The sequence below is a fragment of the Chrysemys picta genome, chromosome 5 (genome assembly GCF_011386835.1).
Source record: "Chrysemys picta bellii isolate R12L10 chromosome 5, ASM1138683v2, whole genome shotgun sequence".
NCBI classification, from domain to species: Eukaryota; Metazoa; Chordata; order Testudines; family Emydidae; genus Chrysemys; species Chrysemys picta.
Genome location: NC_088795.1, coordinates 98,587,881 through 98,612,910, shown reverse-complemented (window position 1 = coordinate 98,612,910; position 25,030 = coordinate 98,587,881). Strand labels below are relative to the sequence as shown.

The 25,030-nt window shown below is 39.1% G+C and overlaps 1 protein-coding gene and 1 long non-coding RNA gene across 26 annotated transcripts in view; one reads left to right on the top strand and one right to left on the bottom strand.

Annotated features, from left to right (window-relative positions):
• APBB2 (amyloid beta precursor protein binding family B member 2) overlaps positions 1-25,030 on the bottom strand; it is a 339,661-nt gene that overhangs the window by 108,091 nt on the left and 206,540 nt on the right. For 10 of the 24 annotated variants that reach the window (XM_065596915.1, XM_065596919.1, XM_065596926.1 and 7 more), the window contains 4 exons: positions 23,943-24,151; positions 18,153-18,215; positions 17,648-17,733; positions 17,285-17,345 (listed from right to left, as the gene is read on the bottom strand). In XM_065596915.1, the coding sequence (XP_065452987.1) occupies positions 17,285-17,345; positions 17,648-17,733; positions 18,153-18,215; positions 23,943-24,151 (419 nt within the window). The remainder of the gene's footprint in view (positions 1-17,284; positions 17,346-17,647; positions 17,734-18,152; positions 18,216-23,942; positions 24,152-25,030) is intronic. The other 14 variants (XM_065596929.1, XM_065596927.1, XM_065596924.1 and 11 more) reach the window with 3 other exon arrangements.
• On the top strand, positions 2,596-9,718 carry LOC103306259 (uncharacterized). 2 transcript variants are annotated; one of them, XR_010601502.1, is made up of 4 exons: positions 2,596-2,823; positions 6,537-6,609; positions 7,238-7,393; positions 7,815-9,718. It is a non-coding gene; the product is annotated as an uncharacterized LOC103306259 (long non-coding RNA). The 2 variants fall into 2 exon arrangements; XR_006172524.2 differs by having other exon boundaries at positions 2,600-2,823; positions 7,238-9,718.

The window sequence follows — 25,030 nt, the reverse complement described above, 5'->3', positions numbered from 1 at the left end:
TTTATCACAGAACGCTGAACAGACGTAGGCAAACTATTTAGGTCACAAAATTAACCATTTCTGATGCAGCCAGCACAATCCAGAGGATTCCACTTAGCCTTCTATTTATAAAATTTTAAAAAAATTATATTGATTTAAGAAGCAAGTAACGCGCCTAAGATCCTATAGCAGAATGGTTGTATGAAATCATATACATCAATGAACTAGACTGAAACATACTAAAGAAAGTTTGCATTGACTTAAGATGAAAATATTAGTGATAATCAAAGCTAAATTGTATAGCAGAAGAATATAATGATTCTATGCAATTAAAGAACAGGAGAACATTTCCTTATAATTGACAGGAACAGACTGCAATTAAAACCTTTGCCTCAGAAAAATATCCTGACAAATTTAACACATTAAAATTCTCAGTCACCTAAAATCAAAATGCCAGACTCAAAAAGCACATTTTTCTTTCCATTTCTATGCTTCCACCACAGTTCATATTCTAAGATGAGTGTTGCTAAAAGAAATGCCTTCATCATATACAAATACACAGATGCTCAAACCAAGAGAACACATAGTTTTACAATTCAGAAATTGTGTCACATCCTTTTTAAAACATATTGAAGGTTTGAACTCCTGTGAGTATGAACACATAGGCTTTGCAGATATTCTATAATAACCGCTATAATAAACCGAGTGTGGGTCTCCTTGCAGTTAAACATTTAACTTTCTTTCTGCATTGTTAACCCCTTGCTCCCATCAAGGGCGCTGCAGAATCTCTCATTTCTCTCTATGTATAGAATCTCCATGTGCTGAATGGCAGGAGTGGCTCTTTGTTTCAAACTTAGTACTTTTCTGTCTCAGCCACTCACCAATGCACTGGAGGTGAGCTCAAGCCACAGAAAATCAAACCAGCTCTGTCAAGGCAGGGGAATGTGACAGTGCCACCACACTGGAACATTTCTTTCCATCCTTATCTCTGGTCTCCTCATTGAGGTACAGAGAACTCTATGAAGGTCAAACTTCGAGGCTTTGTCTTCACTACTTAAAAAGATGTTTTTTTAATAGTCAGATAATAAATGCAGAATAGTTATCTCGCTGTAAAATCCTAAGCAGAGACAAGGCAGTTGTAGTGTTCACCATGAGGTAGCTAGGGGAAGTCAGCACTAGATCCCCCCCCCCCCCCCCCCCCCCCCCGCCCTACCTGGGACTGACCTTGCCTAGTTTACCTCTCAGGACAACTACAGTGCCTGGTGTCTATCATGTTTTACCAGCAGGCTAGCTAACATGTATTTGTTATCCCACAGTAAAAAACACGCTTCTTTTTGTCAGTGAAAATAACCCTCAGGGCTGGCGTCTGCGGGGTATGAAAGAATGTGTTTTGTAATTACTGTTACATGGTTTCCTTATATTATTTTGGCTTTATTTAGTTGGTTTTTTGCTTATGTGTGTTATGGTGAAATCTGACTGACATAAATAAAATATTACAAAGCAAACCACAGCATATATTCAGTACTGTTGCATTTCATTTTAAAGTTAGCATGGACAATAGAGAACTTTAAGAAATCCTGGGTGAAATGTGGACTCCACTGAAGTTAATGGCAACATTCCAATTGATTTCCATAGGGCCCCCCCCCCCCCCCGAGTGAAGGATTTCACCCCCCTCTCTTTAGAAATAATGTTTACAGTATCACGTATTCGGTAGCAAAGTGGTCTAGGACAGGATCTAAAGCCTAATGAAGTCAGTCATTGTCCATTGATTTCCATGGGCTTCGATCAGGCTCCTAATGAACAGGGCACAGGGCCGGAGCCTGGAAATCTTGAGTTGTAATCCTAGCTCTGCCATCAATTTTGAGCAAATGATTTAATATCTCCATCTCACCCCCCATCAGTAAAACACAGGTAATTATACTTACCCATCTAGGAGTAGTAGGGTGTTGTGAGAATTAACCAGATACTGTTTGTACAGTGCTTTTAAAACTCTATACAAGTGATTATTATTATTACGTATTACTCTTCCCCTTAATCTAGGCTGAGATACTTGGGAAAACTTGGATAAAAAAGGTCTTTATTCCTTTCAAGTGAACTGCAGATCTAAAATGAAAATTGAAATGAACCCAGAAATACACAGTGAATAAAGTCAACTAACTACTGTGGGGTCATTCAACACAAAAGTTGAAATTGATTTATTTTTTAAAATCTGCTCCATGAAATGCTCTAGAGCAGATAAGGCCCTGCAGGGAAAACCTTAGGAATAGCTTTCAGAGTAGCAGCCGTGTTAGTCTGTATCCGCAAAAAGAAGAACAGGAGTACTTGTGGCACCTTAGAGACTAACAAATTTATTAGAGCATAAGCTTTCATGGACTACAACCCACTTCTTCGGATGCATATAGGAATAGCTAAACTTGGAAAGAATGCTTAGACTAATTTTTATGTTTTGTTATTGTTTACGCTAAAAATAAAGAGAAATCCCAGGAAGGGGAAAAGTTTGGACTATAACCAGTAGGAATATTCTCTGCTGAGAGCAGGGTGGGAGCTCCACTTTCTTACAATGCTGTAATACATGAAAGGGTGGGGGGAGAGGGGGGGGAGGAGAGCTCCCTTTTAGCTATCAAGTCCCTCTTGGTGGCTGTTCTCTGCTTACTTTACCTGTAAAGGGTTAACAAAGTTCCCCAGGTAAGGGAAAAGGAGTGTGCACCTGACCAAAAGAGCCAATGGGAAGGCTAAAACTTTTTTAAATGGGAAAAAAACTTCCCCTTTGTCTGTTGTTCTCGGGGGAAGGAGACATGGAGCAGCAATGCTATAAGCAGAAATGCTGTGTAAGGCTTGAACCAGGTATGAAAATTCATCTTCCATACCTAGAAGAAATTATTTGGATAGGGAATGTTTAGACAGACACAATCAGGTTTATTTTGTATTTTGGCTTGTGGATCTCCTCTGTGCTAACCCCAGAGGCTTTTGTTTGCTTGTAACCTTTAAGCTGAACCCCCAAGAAAACTAGTTTGGGTGTTTAATTTTTGGAATTGCTCTTTTAAAATCTAGCAAAAGCCTAAGTTCCAGATGTATTTTTTTTCTTTTTTGTTTTTAATAAAATTTACCTTTTTTAACAGCAGGATTGGATTTTTGGTGTCCTAAGAGGTTTGTGCCTATGCTGTTTGTTTAGCTGGTGGTAACAGTTAATTTCCTTTGTTTTATTTCTGAGCTCTTCCCCAGAGGGGGTGTGTTTGTGAAAGGGCTTGAGGGTACTCCACAGGGAGGAATTCCCAAGTGCTCTTTCCTGGGGTCAAAGGGTTTTTTTGCATTTGGGCAGTGACAGCGTTTACCAAGCCAAGGTCAGAGAAAAGCTGTAACCTTGGGAGTGTAATACAAGCCTTGAGTGGCAAGTATTAATTTTTTTAAATCCTTGGGGGCCTCCACCTTCTGCACTCGAAGTGCCAGAGTGGGGATTCAGCCCTGACAAATGCCATGGCACTTTTGACACATTATGGATAGAAAAAGAAGAGAAAAGCGTATAGTATAGTATCAGTAGAACTCTCTCAACAGAATGTTTTCCCCAAGTTTTCTACACACCAGCTGCTCTTTAAAAAAACCTGTGTAAAAAAGACCAGGTTGTCATCTTCATATATTTTACACAGAGTGTGCAAGCTACTGTAAATAATTAAGACACACATAAAAATATAATCCGGCAAGCTTACTCCATAGCTGCAACATGATGAATGGGTACACAAGGGAGAGTTCACGATCAACCTAGTCAGTTCAATGCCAAAGCTGACAAAAACTAGACATGTTGCAGAACTGACTTGATTGATCTCCTGTAGGGAATTGCGGGGAGGATGGGAGGGAAGGAGGAAGGACTGAAAATTGTGACTGTGTCACCAATATATTATCGCACATGCCAGCTGATTAATGGAAGAGCATTAACAGAAATCTGAGACGAGGCTCTGAGTTTGTACTTCCAGTTTAATAGTGAGTTTTGTCAGCAGTCAGGAGCCACGTCAAGAAATATATTAGACCCCTTCCCTCCACCGCCCCAGTGACCTGCAGAATGGTGAGTGCAGCTTTGCACACATGCTGTTCCCTGTGGGGGCTGAAAATGGCCACATTTTAGTTTCCTACTTTTGATTTTTATCTGGTTACCAAAGATGCCTTCAGAAATCAAGAGATCAATAGTGCTGGTCCAGAAGTAAGTTTACTGTGTTGAATCAGAGCACATCAAAAATCATGAAACACAGAGCCTGATGGGATAGTTCTTAGTCAGAAGGCAGATTTTTCTGGCGTTCTGTGCAAAAAATGCTACAACCAAGAAAAAACAAGTACAGGGCACAACTCAGTCAGAAGCAATACCAAACATTACACTATCATTATTCTATCCACAGAGGTACATGGTGAACTCTCCTTATATATTTTCAAATGTAAAAAGAAAACCCAGCTAAATACACCCAAACATACTTAGCTTACAGGGATCCAGAGCTACATCTTCTTTTAAAAATCAGAGAACTGTATTTGTGCAGCCATGTAAATAAAAAGTGTTATTCACTGCTAACAGAGTTCTTTCATATTATAAGGAGTTCTTCATTGGTCAAAAGCCTTATGCACTATAATGTGACACCTTACTGGCTCAGCAGTAGCTAACATATGTGTATCCAATCAACAGCCTAACTATATCTTCACATCTTCATCAGCAATATTCACAATTCAGCATCACCTCAGGGCAAAGTGTAGCATTTGCTCCCACAAAGCTAACATGATCAGTATTTTACATTTTAGTTATCCCAGCAACAGTCACTGGCAAAAAATAAATGGAAACCCTCAGGACATATAATAACCGTTAGTTATATACCAACCAGGTATTTCGCCTTTCAAGAGACAAGATTCTCATATTTCATCTTAACTATTTCCAACTCCTTGGAAATCCAGCAGAACAATGCAAGCCCTTCACACAGTATCTCTTGATCACGAAAATGTTGCTAGCGGCTGATAATAACTCAGATCATAAATTCATGCATTGCGGACCTGGAAAGCCTCTCTCATTGTAGATCAATTTTAAGGCAACTTTTATATTCTTTCTTGAGATAAGCAGTTTTACAATGTGTTTCTGTCAGGACTTTAAAAATCTCAATTCCACCCCCACCTCCACCCCCATCTCATTCATTTATGGCCTGATCTTTCAGAGTGATGGACAATCTAAAATCTCAGTGGCACATGGTATTTCTGAGAGTTAAGAGCACTCTGCACTTCACAGGAGCTAGCCCTAAAACTATCATAGTTTGAAAACTCAGATATATAGGAAGGGCTCAAGAAATTGAACTGCAGCTCTGCAGCTTCCCCAATATGAGGGGAAACAAGGTAACCCGAGACCTTCCTACCATAAATAAATAAATAAATAAATAAAAGTTAGCCTCTTAAATTGTAAACTCTTTCGGGGAAGGCATTATGTTTGTCTCTATGGTCACTATCCTGAGTTGTGCTCCACACTTGACTTTGGTGGGGCTCCATGTAATGACAGGGGTTTCCATGCATAAAACTCAGTGCAAGTTTGAGTCTATCTTTGTACAGCATCTAGCACAGTGATGCTCTACTCTTACTGAAGGCCTTTTGGCACCACCGTAATATAAACGTTAAATAACAATAATAACCTGATCCTTTAAAATCCTACATTTTAGTTAATGTTTCTTTTAAAGGTCTGAATTTTCTGGGGGAGTACATATTTCATAATTTATTTATTTTTTGAAATAAATATACTTATTGAAGGTATTCTTTGGTAGATGGGAATCAATATTAAACTATATCATATCATAACATAGTAATTATCATATACAATATCATTTGAGGACACTATAAAATATTGACTACCATGAAATTTAGTACACAGTGCACTGCAACTGGGAAAGAAATGAGTAAACAAATGCATTTCCTCCATAGGGTCTAATGTACAACAAGGAAAGGTGCCTACCCCCCGCTTCTTAGTTGCTATAACAATATGTTTTTAGCACTTTAATTCACTATTCCTAAAAAAGTGCTTTTGAAAACAGAACATTTTAGAGCAGCTGCATTATTTACCTGCAGTATCTTAGGCAGGGAATGTGCCCTAATGCTGTTAATGGCAGACAGCCAAATTCTGAAGCAAACAACCAATTTAGACACTGCAGTCCTTGTCACTCCCTGAAAAGCCACAGAGATTGATAGTTGGCAGGGACATTGGCAACATTCCCCTTCAACGATAGTATGATGATCACCAAGACTGACTTCAGTTTCAATCAATATTCCCAATACAACCAACGAGTAATCAAGAGCTGCTACTTTCTAACAATATATCTGTACTTTTCAGCTCATGACTGTTTTTAAAAAAATTAAAACATTATTGTGATGGAATACACTCTTGTATTCACACCCCACACACTACTGTAATAATCTTTGTACAAAATATGCCTTGTAAGGTATTATTTAAAAACTATTAACTCACTGATCAATAATATAGTAAAGTGTATGTAACAACATTATATGTAAAATGATGAACATAAATTGAAATCATGAACTGTGTTTACCAGATAGGTCTGGGGAGCAGATCCACTACGGTGGATCAAAGCAAGTTCGATATAACGTGGTTTCACCCATAACACGGTAAGATTTTTTGGCTCCCAAGGACAGTGTCATATCGGGGTAGAGGTGTACTTAAATTAATGGTATTCTGCTTTCTTGGATTTATAGGATAGCATTTTCACACTGTTCCAGTTCAGGCTATGTCAGCATTTCCATTAAAACCCTAGATTTTCAGAGGTCTATGATTCAGTTTAAGTTTTTTTAGTGACTGAAGTTTGGCATGGAAGGAGCGATTCATACAACTCAGATCATTACCAAAAAAGCCCCCCAAAACAGGCACATTCATTTCTAATGTAACCCTATGGAATTCAAACTGTGTTACTCTGAAATTAATCTGGTGTGGAAATCTGATTAACAGAGATTATGGAAATTTTTTTCTTCAAAAAAATTACAAACATTCCCAAATGAATGAAAAATGATTTTTAAATTGCTAAGTAATAAACAATAATGTCACATGACAATCAATAATCACTAAATTCAGTGGTTCGAATGGCCTCATGAGACCTGGAAATCTCCTGCTAAACCAGTGTGTGCACTGTCAAATAGCCAGCAACCGGATACCTATTCCAAGTACGTATTGCTAGTGTACAGTATTAGGGTTAATCGTGTACAGTATTAGGGTTAATCAAAATGTTTTTACCTTTAACAGGAGGAATTTGTAGAGAATCTCAAGGTGGAAGGCAATTTGAGCGAGAGTGACCATGAAATGACAGATTTCATGATTCTAAGAAAAAGAAGGAGTGAGAGCAGCGGAATAAGGACAAAGGGTTTCAAGAAGGCAGACTTTAACAGACTGAGAGAACTGGTAGGCAACATCCCATGGGAAGAAAAACTCAAGGAAAAAAGGAGTTCAGGAGAGCTGACAGTTTCTCAAGGAGGCAATATTAAAGGCAGAACTGCAAACTATCCCAATAGGACAGAAAGATGGGGAGAATAGCAAGAGGCCATTATGGCTCCCTCAGGAGTTCTTTAATGACCTGAAAATCAAAAAGGAATTATAGGGAAAAAAAAGAAACATGGCTGTGCTAAGGAGGAGTAAAAAGAATAGCACAAGCATGTAGGGACAAAAATCAGAAATGCTAATGTGATATATTTGCATGTATTGAACAGAGTCTTGAATCTGTGTATGTGAATTTGCAGTTATAGTTTCATAAGTAGTTGCTTATGTTGAATCAGTTGTTATCTAGTGGTAACTATGTTTTTCTTCTCTCTCTCTGCAATATAAGAGTCAGTCAGTCATCGTGGCTCCAACCGTGTGTACTGGTCTGTGTTTCTAATCAGAGATTTGTGCTCTATGCGCCCTACACTACTATTGGCGACGAGGATTTCAAGCCCCTTCTATGCATCAGAGAAGCAAAACAATCGACAATGTTGCTTGCAGCCCCAGAGCTGGGAAGGAGTCTAGTACAACAGAGAGTTTTCCAAACTACTACACTAACTGCAGCTAGGTGAAACGCAAGGCTATACTGGAAACGTGAAGGCCTTCCATAGTGCCATAGAGGACTGGCCCACATACAGAGAGAGGCTGGAGCAATATTTTGAAGTAAATGAGATGCCCCCAGAAAAACAGGTAGAAGTGTTACTGAGTGTGATTAAAGGAAAAATATACCATTTAGTAATCAGTCTGATTGCCCCAAAGAAGCCAGCAAGCAAAACCTTTAAAGAGATAGTGCAAATGATTCAAGAACACTTGGCACCCAAGCCCCTGACGATAGCAGAAAGGTTAATGTTTCGTAAGTAGAATCAACTTGAAGGTAAATGTATTTCCTCTGCAACGGAGATAAAAAGATTATCAGAACACTGGCTTTTAAGATGGGCTTAACGAGGCACTCAGAGACAGTTTTGTGTGCGGACTGCTTAATGAAAGCATACAGTAGAGATTTTTAACTAAGGAAAATCTCATTTTTAAACGCACAGGAGAAATTACGGCAAGGGATACAATAGAACTGCATAACAGAGCTAAAACAGAAGTAGGAATGCATAAACTAATTGTAACCCTGGTCCACTCACACATATGTTATTGGTGTGAAAAAGGTTTCTGCCTTCTTATTGTCCATTTAAAGATGCATATTGCAGAAGCTGTAATAAAAAGGTCAGATCCAAGCTGTTTTTCATATTAAGAGAAAAAAGGAAGCAACCAAATCAGTATAAAAAAAGGAATATCAATCTATACACACAGAAGCCAGCTCGGATATATATAGTGTGAGCAAAACTGACAAGTTAGCAATCTGTTTGAAACCGAGGGTGGCAGGAAAAACACTCAGAATGGAATTAGACACAGGTTCCACAGTGACTTATTTCATATAAGCTCAAGTTTCACAAAGCTCGACCTGTTCCTTACAATATCTGTCAAAGGTAGATGCTCAACTGTAACATCTGGAAAGAGAATACATACTTTCAAAAGTGGCCTGGAGCGAGTGGGGAACTTCTATTGTTCCAACTGTTAAAAAATGTCGTGCTGTTAGGGTGTGTGGAGATTTTAAGGTCACCATAAACCCTGTACTGAACATTGAAAAATGCCCTCTGCCTCGAATTTGAGACTTTTTGCTACACTGGCAGCAGGACAATGATTCAGCAAAATTGATTTGTCATAGGTTACCAACAGATGGAGGTAGAGGAAGAGTCTAAGGCATACCTCACAATCAACACACACAAGTGTCTGTACCAGTACAACAAGCTAGTGTTTGGCATTGCTCCAGCTCCTGTTTATGGTAATGGGCAACGGACCAAGTTTTGCAAGGTATTCTGAGAACAGAGTGTTCTTTGAATGACATTATTGTGACCGGTGGATGTGATGAAGAACATCTGGAAACCCTGAAAAGGGTATTAAAATATCTAGAAGAATTTGGATTACGAGCCAATTGCATAAAATGGAAATTTCTCAAGAACTCAGTAGCTTACAGTGTTCACATTCGTGATGCACAAGGCCTACTTAAATCTCAGAAGAAGATTAAAGAGCCCTGAAATCTCCACCACCAAAGATGTGTCCCAACTTAGATTATTTCTAGGATTTATCAACTACATTAGCCAATTTATACCAAATCTAGCAACTGCATTACATCTGCTAAACTGTTTACTGCAAACTGGTCAAAAGTGGGTCTGATCTCATGAGTGTCAAAAAAAACCAAAACACTTTCCTGGAAGCAAAAGAACTGGTCACATCAGACAACATGCTTACACGCTTTAACCCATCCTTGCCTATCAAATTAACATTGATGCTTCCTGACATGGAACTGGGACGGTTATATATGGCACACCATGCCAGATGGCAGTGAGAGACCTACAGAATTTTCCTCCAGATCTTTCAGAATGTAACTATGCACAAAAAAGTCAAAGAGCTTTCAGTCTGGTATGGGGTGTGAAGAAATTCAGACCATATCTATATATGGAAATTCACCAACCCCTAGTTGCAATCCTTCATCTGAGGAAGGGTGTTTCTATGACAATGACAGCATGTATGCAACACTGGGCTCTCTTAGAATCATAAAATTGTAGAACCATAGGGTTAGACAGGACCACAAGAGTCATCTAGTCTAACCCCCTGCCAAGATGCAGCATTTGTTGTGTCTAAACCATCCGAGACAGATGGCTATCCAGCCTCCTTTTGAAAACCTACAGTGAAGGAGATTCCATGACTTCCCTAGGCCATTGTCCTATTATTCTTACAATTAGGATGTTTTTCTTAGCTGGTTACATCTAGGACATCGAATTCAAAAGAATAGAAGTGCACGCAAATGCAGATGGGCTCTCTCACCTCCCCTTGCTAGATGGAAAGTGACCTGTAATAGAGACAGAATCTATCGCATTTGTCAACTTGTTTCACATTAGATGTGCCCCAGTGACTTGTAGTGTGATTGAGCAGAAACCAAGAGGGATCCCACACTAGCTTGGGTTTATGAAGCCACCATGAAGGGCTGTAAATATAATGACAGCCCTAATCTGGCATCCATACGCATGCAATGGTGATTTTACCATACATCAAGCATGTATCATGTGGGGAATTTGTGTTGTTATACCTATTAAACGGCACACAAGAATTTTAGAAGAGCTCCACATAGATCACCTAAGGATAGTAAAAATGAAGGCACTTGCCCGAAGTTTGTAAGGTGGCCAAGCACTGACCAACAAATATAGCTGCTTGCTAAGGAATTTCAGGATGCCAACAAGTACAGCATATGCCTAAACAGTGCCATTACACCTTTGGGCATGGCCATCAGTTCCCTTGGAATGTCTGCGTATTGATTTTGCAGGGCCATTTTTCGCAATGATGTGTCTAGTAGAGGTGGATGCCATTTCCAAATGGAGGGCGGGGGGGGTCGGCTTCAGAGCCTGAGATCCAGCCTAAGCCACTAATTTAAAAGCACTGTCTACACAGCTATTTTTAGAGTGGTAGTGAGCTCGAGTCTGTTGACCTCAATGCTACAGGCTACTGCATACTTCATAGACACATTCTTTGGGACAGAGTGGTTTTCAGGGAGGCCTCATTTCCTAGTGGTTCTCTTCTAATACCTAAGAACTTGGTGAAAAAGCACCATTCTCTTCAAGCCAAAGTTCTCTGTCTAGTTCCTTGGAGTGGAATTTGGATTGCCAATCCACCGAATAATGTAAATCAGCACATTATGTGCTAGCTGACTGAATATCCAAAGAGGCAAGACATTTTCTGTTGTGTCTTCTTCCATAAGAATTGTGGCTACATTACCATATGACTGCACAATGCCAGGTGTTTACAGCTTTACTTTCTCTTTTGCAAAATATTATTTTGCATAGTGCTAAAATGTTTTCGCAAAGCTAAACTAATCACCACGTCTTATGAAAATTAAGATGCTATGTTTTTGCGAAACACTGACAATGTGCTCAGTGCTGCATGAAACAAACACACAGATCCAGACTCTCATGCTGTAGTTCTCCTTGATTTCAATGGAAATAACTGTGCAGAAGGTACTACTCAGCAAAATTAAGGGCCAGATTCTGATACCATCTTCCATCCTTTTACAATTGCAAAAGAGAAACGGAGGGCAAGTAGAACCAGTCAGGGAGAAAGGCTTGAGTATGGAGCAATCACAGCAACAGCCACAGCAATTGCTAAGTGTGAATAAGACAAGAAAATGGAATGTAAAGTAGGTCTGCTAGACAGCCAATAAGTCTAGCTGAGATCTTTCTCAACAGTCCTTCAATGAGAAAAAAGTAAAATAACAAACATGGAGTAAAAAGGAAGCTTAGCATCAAGTACACTGACATTTTTGTCTATGTTTTAGATTAACATTTTGCATATGAAGTTGAGAGAAGAGGATTCTTACCCCATATGAGCCAGACAAAGTGTAAATCACCACTCTCTCTCCCCACCTCACTGAGCCATTCCTACACCTTCCTTCTGAGCAGAATGCCAGTCATGGCAAAATATTACTTTTTATATAGTGCTATAGGTAAACATGGGACTTTACAATCATGCAGACAGTCCTATGCCTACAGGAATTTACAGACTGTGCAACTGATCCTGGGAGGTGCCTAGCACCTCAATTCCCATTCCAGCATTAGAGTTTGGAGCCTTCAGCACCTTCCAGGTAACATTTAACAAGTTGCAAGATTGGGCCTTAAATTAACCAAGAGGGATGCGGTTTCTGTGATTTGAGCAGCTGTCCATTATGTACTCCAAATCAAATTCATTTTCACGCATCTTAGAATAAACAGATAATTCCCATAAGCAAAATGCTTATATACTGAACTAGTGGTTAGCCTAGCGTTGTCTCCTCCTCAATAAATTCCCACTGAAATACATTATTTAAATAAATCAGTTGAGTTCAATCAATCATTTTTTCCGCTTTTCTATCTTCTCTATTACAGGTAAACCTCAATTATCCAATTCCCAATCTGAAATTTGAATTTATGCCCTAGATCAAAATGCATATAGAAACAATTTCTGTTTACTGATAACTCTGATTATCTGACTGTTTTGGTTGATGAATCACACTTTACCTGTAAACTATCTGAATACCAGCTATGAGCTCTTTCCTGGCACCAACACTTTCAAATATAATTACACATTTATAGAAATAGGTTTTGCAAGAAAATAATTCTCATGGTTGTCCACAAGGTGGCAAACAGTTTTCTTTGCTGAAAAAGGTACAATATTCAGAACTGTCTTGGGGGGTGAGTGTGGGGGGTTGAATTAAAAAAATAACCCTTAATTTTTTCCTATTATTTAAAACATGCTGACTAGCTTTCTTTGTAAATATGTTTTAAAACTGCTGTCACTTTAATAAACTAGAACATAAAACATTTCTCTGGTTTGGGATTTTAATTCTTTAAAGTAGAAAAAAAATACATATCAACAAACTCACCTAAAAAAATCAACGGAAGAAAATTGTACTTTCTGCCACACGTTACATTAAAATCAATAATACAAATCTAACAAAGATGATACAGATGATGTGCAGAAGGGGATGCTTAAGGAGCTAAAACTACTAGTTTGATGCATCTAGCCTTTCTGAAATCACCGCTTCAAATCCAAGCAGGGTTCTCTCAACCCTATATCCTTCTGAATAAACTGACTACAATGGAGTTTACTGGGCAGTGAGGGGGTTCAGATTGTAAACCCCTGTCTGTGGTGGGCATTAGAGATCCCATAGCACTTTTCATAAGGGTAAGGATTTGCCCTAGACTCTTTGGCCAACATTTCCCATCCCTGTAATGTGTAGCATGCAGTAAGTCGTTGCCAGCCTCTCGTGTCATAGATAGGCACAGTACACTGATGGTGTCCATAAAGTATGTAGTTTGTAAAAAGTTTGAGGAATGAAAGGTGCTATAAAAATAAAAAATAATGTCAGTGTCATGAAGTCACACAGGTAGAACAAGAGATTTAGGCATTACTACCACCACCACTACTATAATGACTCAACAAGCCAGTAGTGCACAGCATGTAAAGAACTCTGACTACAGTAACTGATACAGAAAAGAAAGGGCCCACAGTAAGTACAGTTGTTTTTCTTCATATTCCTGACTTCATTTCTCATGGTCCCTTTTCCTGCCCATTGTGGAGATCCCAGAAACATGAGTCTCAGTTATTATTAATCATTTATACAGTGTCAACCATGTGCTAGGTGCTGCACTGATACCGAAGGCTGGTTCCTATCCCATAAAGCTTGCATTCTACATGAACAGACATATAAGCAAGGGAAAGGGATGGAAGAAACAAAACTTCTTGGTGGCCTACAGCAATACTGCCACAGGCTTTCCTGCAGAACAGGCTTATAATATTAACCTTTGCAAAATCACCTGGTGCAGAATCCAACTTGTCCAAATATTACCTCCTTGTTCTACATCAGCCTGTAAAATTTATTTTTAAGAGGCCAGCTTCTTGGCTGGTGTGTGAAGACCTATGCTTCTCACTACTGCAGCAGCAGCTGTCATCCTGTTAAACTGTACTCAGAATTTAGGATTACCACGTTTTCCTTTTCGAACCCTTGCTTTTTAAACGATCATCCTGTTAACTCAAAATGCATGTATTGACTAATAATTGTGCAAACAGAAAACTAAGTCCACTGAGCAGTCTATTTCCCCCCAAAGTGTGTTTGGAAATATCATTGTAACTATTAAATCGGTTAAATAGCATCTTTACCATATAAGAAGATTATGTTCCCTTTGTTGATCACTGTAGATTGATGACATAGCAGAAAAGAGTATATAAATTATTTGGATTTCAAATTAGAGATCTTGAGCATCTCTAAAAATGTACATGTACAACATATCAAAGTAGCCCACAAAATACTTAAATGACAGATGTGGAGATATGTACTCAAACATGCACACACTTAAAAAACAAAGCTCTACTAAAATAACAACAAGGGGTCTGATTTAAACACAAAAGGAAATAATTTCAGACTTTAGGTTGACATTCAGTCCTTAATTCACCCCTGTGTGTGGAGATACCTGGCCCACAGTAGCAAAAAGGTCTCAGTTCAAGGTGTGAAACTCAATTGTACTACCAAAGGAGTCAGTTAAGTCTGGAGTGTCAATAGGAGTTCTAGCCCTAACACTGAATTTCTTGGCTTTAGTCAGTTTAAAAAAACAACACTCTTAAGGGTATATTTTCAGTCCACTTGAATGAGGATTTAGTCCTGCTATTTTCATTGATATTATGGATATGGCTACACTGAAATGTAAGCCTAGGCTTAGTGGGACTCAAGTCAGCTGACCCTGGGTTAGAGAACACAAGGCTTGAATATCTACACCTATTGTTAACCCTACATTAAGAATTTTCTAACACAGACTTGAACCTGGGGCTCCAGTGTCCACACTGGAGCACACAGACCCAAGTCAAACCAACCAGATACCAGACTCCCTGGTGCCCTCATGAAATGTGGCTGCTCAAGCCCTTTGACCATAGTGCACTGTGGGAAAACTTGACTCCACCCTGCACATTACAGGAAGTTTGAACAGCCCAACAACACATCCTGCCAAGCAGACATTTTGGTCTGTGTGCTCCCAGCGACCAGAGCCAGCAACATGGGGGAGGGCACCTTTTGAAGAACAGCTCTTGCTTGCACTTTCACTCCAATGTCAGGAAATGGGCAGAGCTTCTGAGAGACACTGGTGGACATTTTGGCGGTGTTTCCTGACCCACCAAAGGCACCAGGCAGAGCAGGAAGAGGAGTCCAGGGATCACAGACTCAAACTGGTTGATGCTGTTCATGACACTCAGTATAGCTGCTGATGCCCACTACGTAGACCAGAACTCATGGCGCAGGGCTGCAGCACAGACTGGAACAATCACATCGTCATACAAACCAGAATGACCAGCAGTGGGTCCAGAACTTTTGCATGAAGAAAGCTACGTTTCTGGAGCTTTGTGAGCAGATTGCCTCGACCTTCCAGCATAAAGATACATGAATGGAGAACACCATTGCTGGTCCAGAAATGGGCGGCTATAACTATCTGGAAGCTGGCTACCCCAGAATGCTATGGGTCTGTTGCCAACCAGTTTGGTGTTGGAAAGACGACTGTAGGCAGAGGTTTCTGAGGCAATCAGGCGTAAGGTTTACCCGAAGGGGGGGCCTACAAGATATTCCTGAAGTAAGTGCTGACTTTGAGAGAATGGGATTCCCAAACTGCAACAGGGCCATAGATGGGACTCGTGCCAATCATTTGCCCTCCTCAAGGAGCACAAGTATATAAACCACAATGGGTACTACCCCATTGCTTTGCAGGCCCTTATGGACCAGAGAGGCCAATTTATGAATGTCAATGTGGGTTGCCCTGGGAAAGTTCATGATGCACAAGTTTTTTGCCGATCAGAAATCTACATTCAGGACAGGCTGGGACACTAGTCCCGCCAACTGACATTGTCAGAAATGGAGTTACTGTCCCCACTGTTATTCTGGGGGACTCCACATACTCCTTTTTGCATTGGCTTATAAACCGTACCCTGATTTCAGAGGTCCTGGCAAAATTACACTCCCAGCAGGTGTAATGGATGTTGAATGTGCTTTTGGCAGACTGAAAGCCTGTTGGAGATGTTTATAGACCCGTTTGAATGCCAGTGTCATCAATGCTGTCCACGTTACTGGAGCGTGCTGTGCTCTTCACAATCTCTGTGAAGCCAGAGGTGAGCCATTTCCCCCTGAATGGACATATGTCAGCAAGGGGCCACTGAATCGGCACCCTCAGCCAGAAAGTGCAGTTACCACAGCTGGAGCTGGATGCACCTACGCAACAGAAGTCAGGGATGCTTTGTGCACCCACATTATGCACTTGCATAGCCCAGCGGAAGAGGGCGAATAACACTTTTATGAATGAGCTTGTGGAGGTGGGGATGGGACTCATTGATTGTGGGGTATTTCAGTGCTTGGGGAGGGGTGAGGAGTTAATTGCCATGCAGTTTATTTATGAATGACATGACGACTTATGAAATGGGGAGGGAGGGATTTACAGTAGGGACTGATGTAAGGAAGTGAGTGAAGTATGGATTCATGTAGACAACTGTACTGAGGAATAGTGTTTTAACGCCTAATTGTCCCTGATCATGTATTTACCTTTATTATTTTACATGGACATTGTATGATATGATGCGGGGATAGCAATCAACTTTCTTGATTAAATAAAAAGCTTTATTTATAAGTGTATTAGAAAAGCACAGCATTAACCGATTGCCAGGCAGGCTAGGTGCCATTACCACATCAAAACACCAGTAACAACAGAACCACATAGAAAAAAAAAAAAAGGGCATGAACAAGCACGAACAGTGAAAGCACATACAAGACAAAAAATCCCTAGAGTCGATTGGAGTAGAGATGACAAAGGAAGTTGGCCCATGGGATCGTGGGATACTTTGGTGGACTCCTAGGACCTGAGATGCAGGGGCTGCGTCAACACTGCAAAGCAACAGAGCTCAAACCCTGGGTCTCAGCTTGACCCGGGCTCAAACCCTCCACCCCGTAGGGTCCTTGGACCGTCGGACCGAGCCCAAGTCTGATAAATTTGCATGTAGATGGAAGGGAGTCCGGGCTTACATTGCAGTATATACATACTCTTAGAGACTCACATAGTTAAAATCTATGTGCATTGTGCCAAAATATTACCATTTCAACTAACATCTTGAGGGGGTATTTAAGTTTAAACCTAGAAAACAACTTGCTACCAGCATGCATTGTTTATAATTACAAGCTTAATTGCTATCCTATTTAAATATTTTCTTACAGACCTTGGCTTCAGGATCACTGTTGATGCTACAGGAATCATCTTCATTAGACTGTGGAGCATTTCTGTTATGAAAAAATATTATGATTAATTATTTGTATTACCATAGCGTCTAGGAGCCCTAGCTCAGAACCCCATTGTGGCACTGTACAATCATAGAACAAAAAGATTGTAAGCTCTTTGGAACAGGGACTAAGTATAAGACAAGAGACAACAGATGGATACAGACAGACAGGGAAGTACAAGGCAACAATGAGACAACATTGAATAAATATTGATAAAATAGGGTTTACGGTCAATATAGTTTATAGCACAGCACAACATATTCAAGCTGGCCGCTCTATGGAGATTTCTTAAAACAACATACCTGAGCTTCAAAGACGCATAGCGTAATGTTGCTCCCTCAAATTCTTTTAGACTGGGGTCTGGATTCACTGTGGCTGCATGAAGGTCCTAGAGATAAACATACCATTATTAATACATTATTAGGCATGTGATACAGCAAATTACCTCTAATTTCAAAGGGAAATAAAATCCTCCCTGCCAAGAAGCATACAGTGTTTCCGGATAAAGTTAAAAAAAGGCATGCATATATTTTCAAATTATTTTTCATTCAGTGCAGGCGTCTTATTTTTACAACATGATATTTACCCTGTTGATTTAGACTGAATCCATTCTAAGTGCAAAGATCAGAAAATGGCAGCATGTTTGTGTGCTAGATATCCCTAGCAATACCCCATTTACTTTGGCCTATATTATGAATGACATTCGTGGAGCAAAAAAAAGTAAAGAAAAGAAAAAAATTACAGCCACGGCCATGCAAAAACAAGGGTAATAGTATTAAATATTCTAAAATCTAACAACATACTTGCCTTCCAAATGTCACTATTAATCTTTCCCCCATTCAGTACAGCAAAATCACTCCATGGCTGTTTCTAGACATATAATTATTCACACAGGAAGAAGCACATTGATAAAAAAAAAAAAAGAAAAAAAATACAAGACACTGTTGTTAGCATTGATATTTACAGGATGGGTTAGGGAACAGATCACCTCAAAACTTCAACTAGTTAGTCCACTATACAATGGCATTTGGATGGGGTGGGGGGGCGGAGGGAGAGGGATGTTTCTACAGTTACTTACCAAAACAAATGATTGGAATAAGGAAAAGTTAATATGAATTAAAAACAGACAATGAGATTACTCTTTAGGTATGATCTTGAAAGCAAGCAAAATGAGTCTGAATGTGAATGTTGGCCATAACTGCTATGACCTGCTACAAAACAGCAATTCGGAGAAAAATGGAATTTCCATTTCTCGGGGGTTCATTTGTTGAGTATTCTAACTCTAAATATAGCGTGAACTGGAAACACTGAAATTCAAGGCAATGTACAGCATAAGGGTCAAATAATTTCGAGATCACAGGAAGAAAAAAGGACAATGGACGGGAAAAGGTGACTAGTAGGGAGCACAGGCAGACTTCTTGCAACAAAAACAATTCTGAAGAATCTAACACAACTTCCTTGAGTGTGTGTTTTTTTTTAAATAAACAACAAATGTCCTTAACCTCATTCAAAAGTCTATAAGGAAATTGCTATATAATCCATCAAATGCACATTTTTAACACTGTTACAATCAGTATCAGCAAGCTGAGAGATGCACTGGTTTCTGCAAAGAGTGCCAGAGGGGAGTCATTTAACATTATGTCTGCTCTACGGGCTAGGAGTGCGATTTCCTGGCTCACATGGAGCTAGCGTGAGTATAAATAGTGGTGTAGCCACAATAGCACCGGTAGCAGCAGCACAGGCCTGGCTTAGCTGTGCCGAGTACGTACTCACTGGTTTCAGGCGAGTGCGTACTCATCTCCGTTGCCACTATCTGTGCTGTCATAGCTACATTGCGATTTATACTGGTGCTCGTTCAATGAGAGCTAGCACGAGTATGTGTACACAAGCAGGGGGATCACAGCCCCAGCTCATAGGATAGACACAGCTTAAGTGCCAATCATAGGGTCCCTATTCTCCTTCTCTCCACAGGATATGAGTAACTTCCATGGACTTGAATAGAAGGTACTCAAGTGCTGTGGAGGGAGAATATGATATTTAGATGACATTAGACCATCTCTTTCCTCCCATTAAATTCCCCAATATTAAAAAGGTCTGTTCAGGCTGACCTACTCCAAATTAACACAACCTAATTCTGAATTAACTTGTGCTATGGATCCCTGACTTTAGGAGATGTTCCTGAAACAGCCATGCTGCAGAAACTCCTGGACAGAACAGCTTCTGCGGTAGCTGTCATCCTGTTAAACTGTACCTGGAATTTAGTGGTAGTTAATAGGATCAGCACAGCTTTCCCTTGGGAACTCCTAGCTTTTAAACTATTAGCCGATAAGAGCCATAGGTCCTAGGACAGGGAAGACCCAGTAGAGAGAAACCTTGCTTCCTGAGGATTCCTTAAGCTCCATACTTTAAAGGGACCAAACCACCAGCTCCTGCTGTGGTGGCAAGATACATCCCACCCCTGAGGGAAAGTGAAACCCTGTGGTTTCCTTTGCCCTCCACTGGCTATTCCCATGTAGGGGAGAACATCACACTAAACTTTAGTATAATATAAAGAAACTAATGAAATTCAGACCATCAGTTAGATCTTTTCTGAAAATCTATGGTCCAGGTACAAAAGGATTAATTTAGGGAATTCACCTTAAACCTTCAAAAATGCTCAGATTAAATACAAAAAGTATCTCCCCATGTTCTGCTGATACTGCTGAAAAAGGCAACAAGATAAAAATAATCTCAAAAATTTGGAAGAGGATATTTTATATGCTGAACATAAAGCTTCTCAAATAAATTTATTCAATAACTTAATGGAGAGTACGCTATAAATTGTTCATGGCCAAAACAGCTTTTCAAGATATTTTTTTTAAAAGGTATATAAAACCCACATATTTAGTATTATTTACCATTTTCTCTTAACAGGTCGCAGGATTTTTCAAATTATTCTTAACCTACAATTACACCAGAGCCATTTCCTCTGCTGATGAAAATGGCACAGGAGCATCTGCTGCTATAAAAGCAGGGAAAAAATGTCTTGCAACCAACAAAAAAACACAATAAATTTGAGAACACACTAATTTTTTTCCACTTTTTTCAATTTGGACCAATGTTTTTTTGGTTATTTGCATTAATAGTGTCATTTTCCCTCTACCCAATGTTTCTCTGCTTCTCCGTGTTGGATTAACTCATTTTCCTTGTATTAAATATCCATATCAAGGTATACTATGAAACGATACCTGACTTTTGTCTTTGTTCCTTACAAGCCTTCCTTAAGGAAATCTGTCAAATTAGAATCACTTTCAACTCAAGGCTATTTTCTACCGATTGAAGCAATGCTTCAGAATATCGCTTTAGTTAAAAGACAGGGACACAAAGAAAAATAAATGAATGAGAAAAAGGATCTTTAAAAGGGTAAGAATATTAGTTGTTGAGGAAGAAAATATATATGTTTATTTGAGAAACCTGAAAGGCTGAACAGCACAAATAAACTAATCTCAAGTAGAGTGTAAGAGGGCTGGGGGTTTCTAATCAGGGAAGTATGGTAAAGATAAAGCAAACTCTTGTGAACTGATGGAAAAAGATAATATTGGGGCTGAACTGGAATGTCTCCTGTATAGTGGTACTTTATTCCAGCTCACTCTCTTTCATTCATCTGAAACCTGTAAATCCACCAACTTTTTCTACAGAAGTTATATGAATCTTGCCACAATGCAGAGGAATGAACTAATAAGCCTCCCACACCAAATTATTCTATACCAAAATCCATGTATTCAGTGAAATGTTTAACTAATGATATCACAAATTCTCTGATTAAATAAAAACACTGTAGGCACAGAATACCATTCACACATTTAACAAAAAAATGTGTATGGAGCATTCAGGGTGGGCTACAGCCCAACAAAAACGAGGGCATTCTCCTGAGACCAACACTATCCTCGAGTTGCCCGGAGGTACTGAGGTACTTACAGAAAAAAATATCAAGTGCCAATTTCAGACTTGTGAAAATCCAAAGAAAAACATAAAAAGGAAGGTGACACAGACTAGACTTTGAATTCTATGGTTTCTATTGGGGGGGCATGGATCAGCATTCACGTTGCACTCCCCATCAGTACCCAGCCCAACCCGGGGAAGCTAATGATCCAACCAGTGGACCAGATTTAGTGATGAATCCTAGTCACGTGCCATCTGAGGCACGTTGCACATACGCTAAGAAGATTAGTTCATCATAACATTGTTTTTCTTTCCTTATCCCTCTTACCAGAACCAAATAAAACTTACTGGAGTCCTCCCTCAATTCCATCTTTTATTTAACTTCAAAATTCCTGATATCGCAGTGACATTTCACTTCAGTTAGCCAAAGTTGCCACAAGTCGACCTTCCCTTCCCATCCCTTTCCTCTCAGGGCCTCAGCTACCTGCCTCTACAGTGTTCCCAGACCTTGCCAGTCCAGGGACAAGGTCCTCCTATCTGAAAACGTGTGTGGTATCCTATTACACTGCTGCTTCAACATTGGTCCAATCCAAAAATCAGCATTACTTAATCATCATGTGTTAGAAATTTGCAAAACAAAATGGAGAAACTCTTGGAGACAATTTCCTATTGCAATTTGGCATCGACCATATTTTTGCATAAAATTTTATTCTAGAAACATACCTAGAGTCTCGTTAAAATATAGATTAATTGTCTGAGAACTTTCTGGTTGAAATTATTATTATATAAATTCCTATGTAGAGACTTCTACACTACATTCTATGTTCCTGATCTTGCAAAGGGATCTGCACAGGTATAATGCTCTGCCTGGGCGGATACCTTACAGGATTAGTGCCCACATAGTATCAAAATCTACATGGCCCTCTCCTATGCACTGGATATTTGGTCTTGGCATGACCATTCATAACAGCTTTTTCAGGATTTTTAATATATTGGATCAAAACCTTTGTTTTCTTAATTAATAGATTTCACATGCTACTTTAATGTGAAGATCAGAAAAAAAAACTATTCTCCTTTACCATGGCAAACCATTGTCTGTAATGTTAAAGTTTAATATTAAAAGTAATTCCCAAATGTTTTAATAGCTTGTCTACACAGTAGGGTAATACTGTCTACAGAGAGTAATTTCTAAAGTGCACTAATGTGTTGCAGATTAATTGGTCCATGTAGAACTTCCTGGTGCACACCAAAGGTTCCCTAGTGTACTTTAACATAGTACTGTTTCAAACAGCATTACTTTAAAGTGCACCAGCAGGGTCTATCCAGATCAATTAATGCACAACTCTTTAGTGTGTTTTAGAAATCACATACTCATAAAATGCATCACCCCACTGTGTAGACAAGCCCTAAGATACTTGTCTGTCATATTAAAATGAAAAATGTCAGTCCTACAATTAAAAGCTACTTTACCATCAGTGAAAGAAAAAAACACTGAATACACAAATTCACAGTTATAAGTCAAAACCTTGACCACAAAGTTTTAGAAGGAGACAAATAATTTATGACTGAGTTATAAACTTTAAAATACAGAAATTTACACTGGAAACATTGGTAGCACTTTAAATTCAGCACCCCTGTAATTCCTCTGAATTTCAGAATTATCTTAGCGGTAACAGATCACTCTTCATCCTTCATATCATTTAACTTTGTCCATTTAATAGTCAACACGTCTGGCATATAGTGAATTCCAGAGAAGTCTTGACCGATGTGAACCACAACTGAAATAGTTCACACACTAAGCATAACTTCACTCATGTGAGTAGTCCCACTCAAATCATGCAAGTGATGTTACACATATTTAAGTGTTTGCCTGGTCAAGGTAAGCCAAGCATATATATATTTCAAAAATTATAAATGAACTGCATTTTTTCTAGTTTACTGTTTCATTTGGTATATTTTATATTTTCATGTACAGACATCAATAAGTTATCCCACAGGATTGTCCCAGAAATGGGTATTTTAGTGGGTTATTACCATTTAAAAATATTTAGCAAGTTTTCTTCTTTTTCACAATGCTTGAAGACAGAGGGCACCCTGTTTCTAGTTTAAAAATTCTGCACAAAAGAATGATGTTTGTGCTCAGATAATTTTTCTGGTATGATTCTAAAATGCTTTCACTTTAGAATGCTTTGTATATTTAATATAAGCTATACATTCAGTAATTACCGACTGAACTGTAACTTCCAATGTGTTTGTGTGACACTCCTAGCAACTGAACCGCTAAGAGAAGATGTAATTACAAAGAGTCTAGCCAAGAGACTGTTAATGTGTAAATATTTTATGTAGCCTGCACCTGTGTAATGAAGTATTGCTTCAGTACCCTAGGGAATCTTAATCATTTCACATTAATCACACATACAGGCTGTCTATTTTTGTACTAGATATGATGTCTCCTTTCATACTACACATCCAAATCTTTAAGATGTTTCATGAAACAAAGGCATTAAAAACAAAAAATATTTATGGTTTATTGTCAACAAACAGCTAAATTTAGAGATGCTAACGTGTAGTGGATTCTAAAGCTTGTGTTACTAACTGTTTTATGTGCAAGCAACTGGTTGAAAGAGATCCTAATTTATTTTCAATACTCAGTAGTAAGAGGTCACTACATTTTACCTCAGTTTCTGGGGTAGGAGATGGGGTAATAGAATTAAGTGATCCTTTCCTTGAGCTCTGAAGATCCGTTGGTATGGAGACAGGACGTTCCCACTGGGTTGTTCCTGTTGGTATGTGCCAATAATAGGTCCCAGCAATGTCATTGATTTTTTTCCAGCCAGGTGGCAAGTCGGGGTCGGTCTGAAATGAGTGATCGCTCCATATATCTGCTGAGAAAGGAAAAATAAACCTGTATTATTCAACACATTAAATGCTTTTTAGAATTCCAGTTCTGGTCTTGACTCATGTGATGTAGGATTAGTACTGCTCTTGCTCTTTACAGAAATAAACGTCAGAGAAGTAAATTATACAGTATTAAGCATTGAGTTAAAGATGAAATGGTCAACATGGCATGAATTAACCTACAAAGAGGAGGACAACAAGATGGACAGCTTACATAGAGATGCATTAATACAGCAATTACTTGATATCATCATTCAAACTACCCCCTTTAAAATCCAACCATACCGAGGATATAACTGCAGGTACATTAACATAGAATATGCAATTAAATAACTTGGCAATGTGATGTTGTTCCCTGCCTGTCCCCTTCCTCAGAACTCCCTGATCACCCTCAATACTCACAAAGGGAGCATTCCTTTTGACAGTGAAAATCATCTTACAAAAAATAATTACACACATGCTTTCATCAATATGAAACTAAAAAAATTAATTATTTAAAATGGTGAACAGTGGGAAAACCATACACCATTCCATATTGAAAACTGGTTGTCTCAAAAGTACAAATAGTTTTGAACTGTTGATCTTACACAGTGGTAAAAGAAAAATCCATAGGTGAAATCTCAGTCCCATTGAAATTAATGGTAAAACTCCCATTGACTTCATTGAGGCCAAGATTTTGTCCTACAGACCAAAGATATCTTCAGATTTTATGTTGTTAGGGAGATCTTTATTGACCAACTGCCGTCAATAAAGATCCCATAGTGAATTTCATAGAGTGGAAACATTAACCCTAGTAACATGACCATGTTCCAGCAAGGGCAATTACTTTCTACTTACATATTTTCTTGCAGTTATAGATGGACATG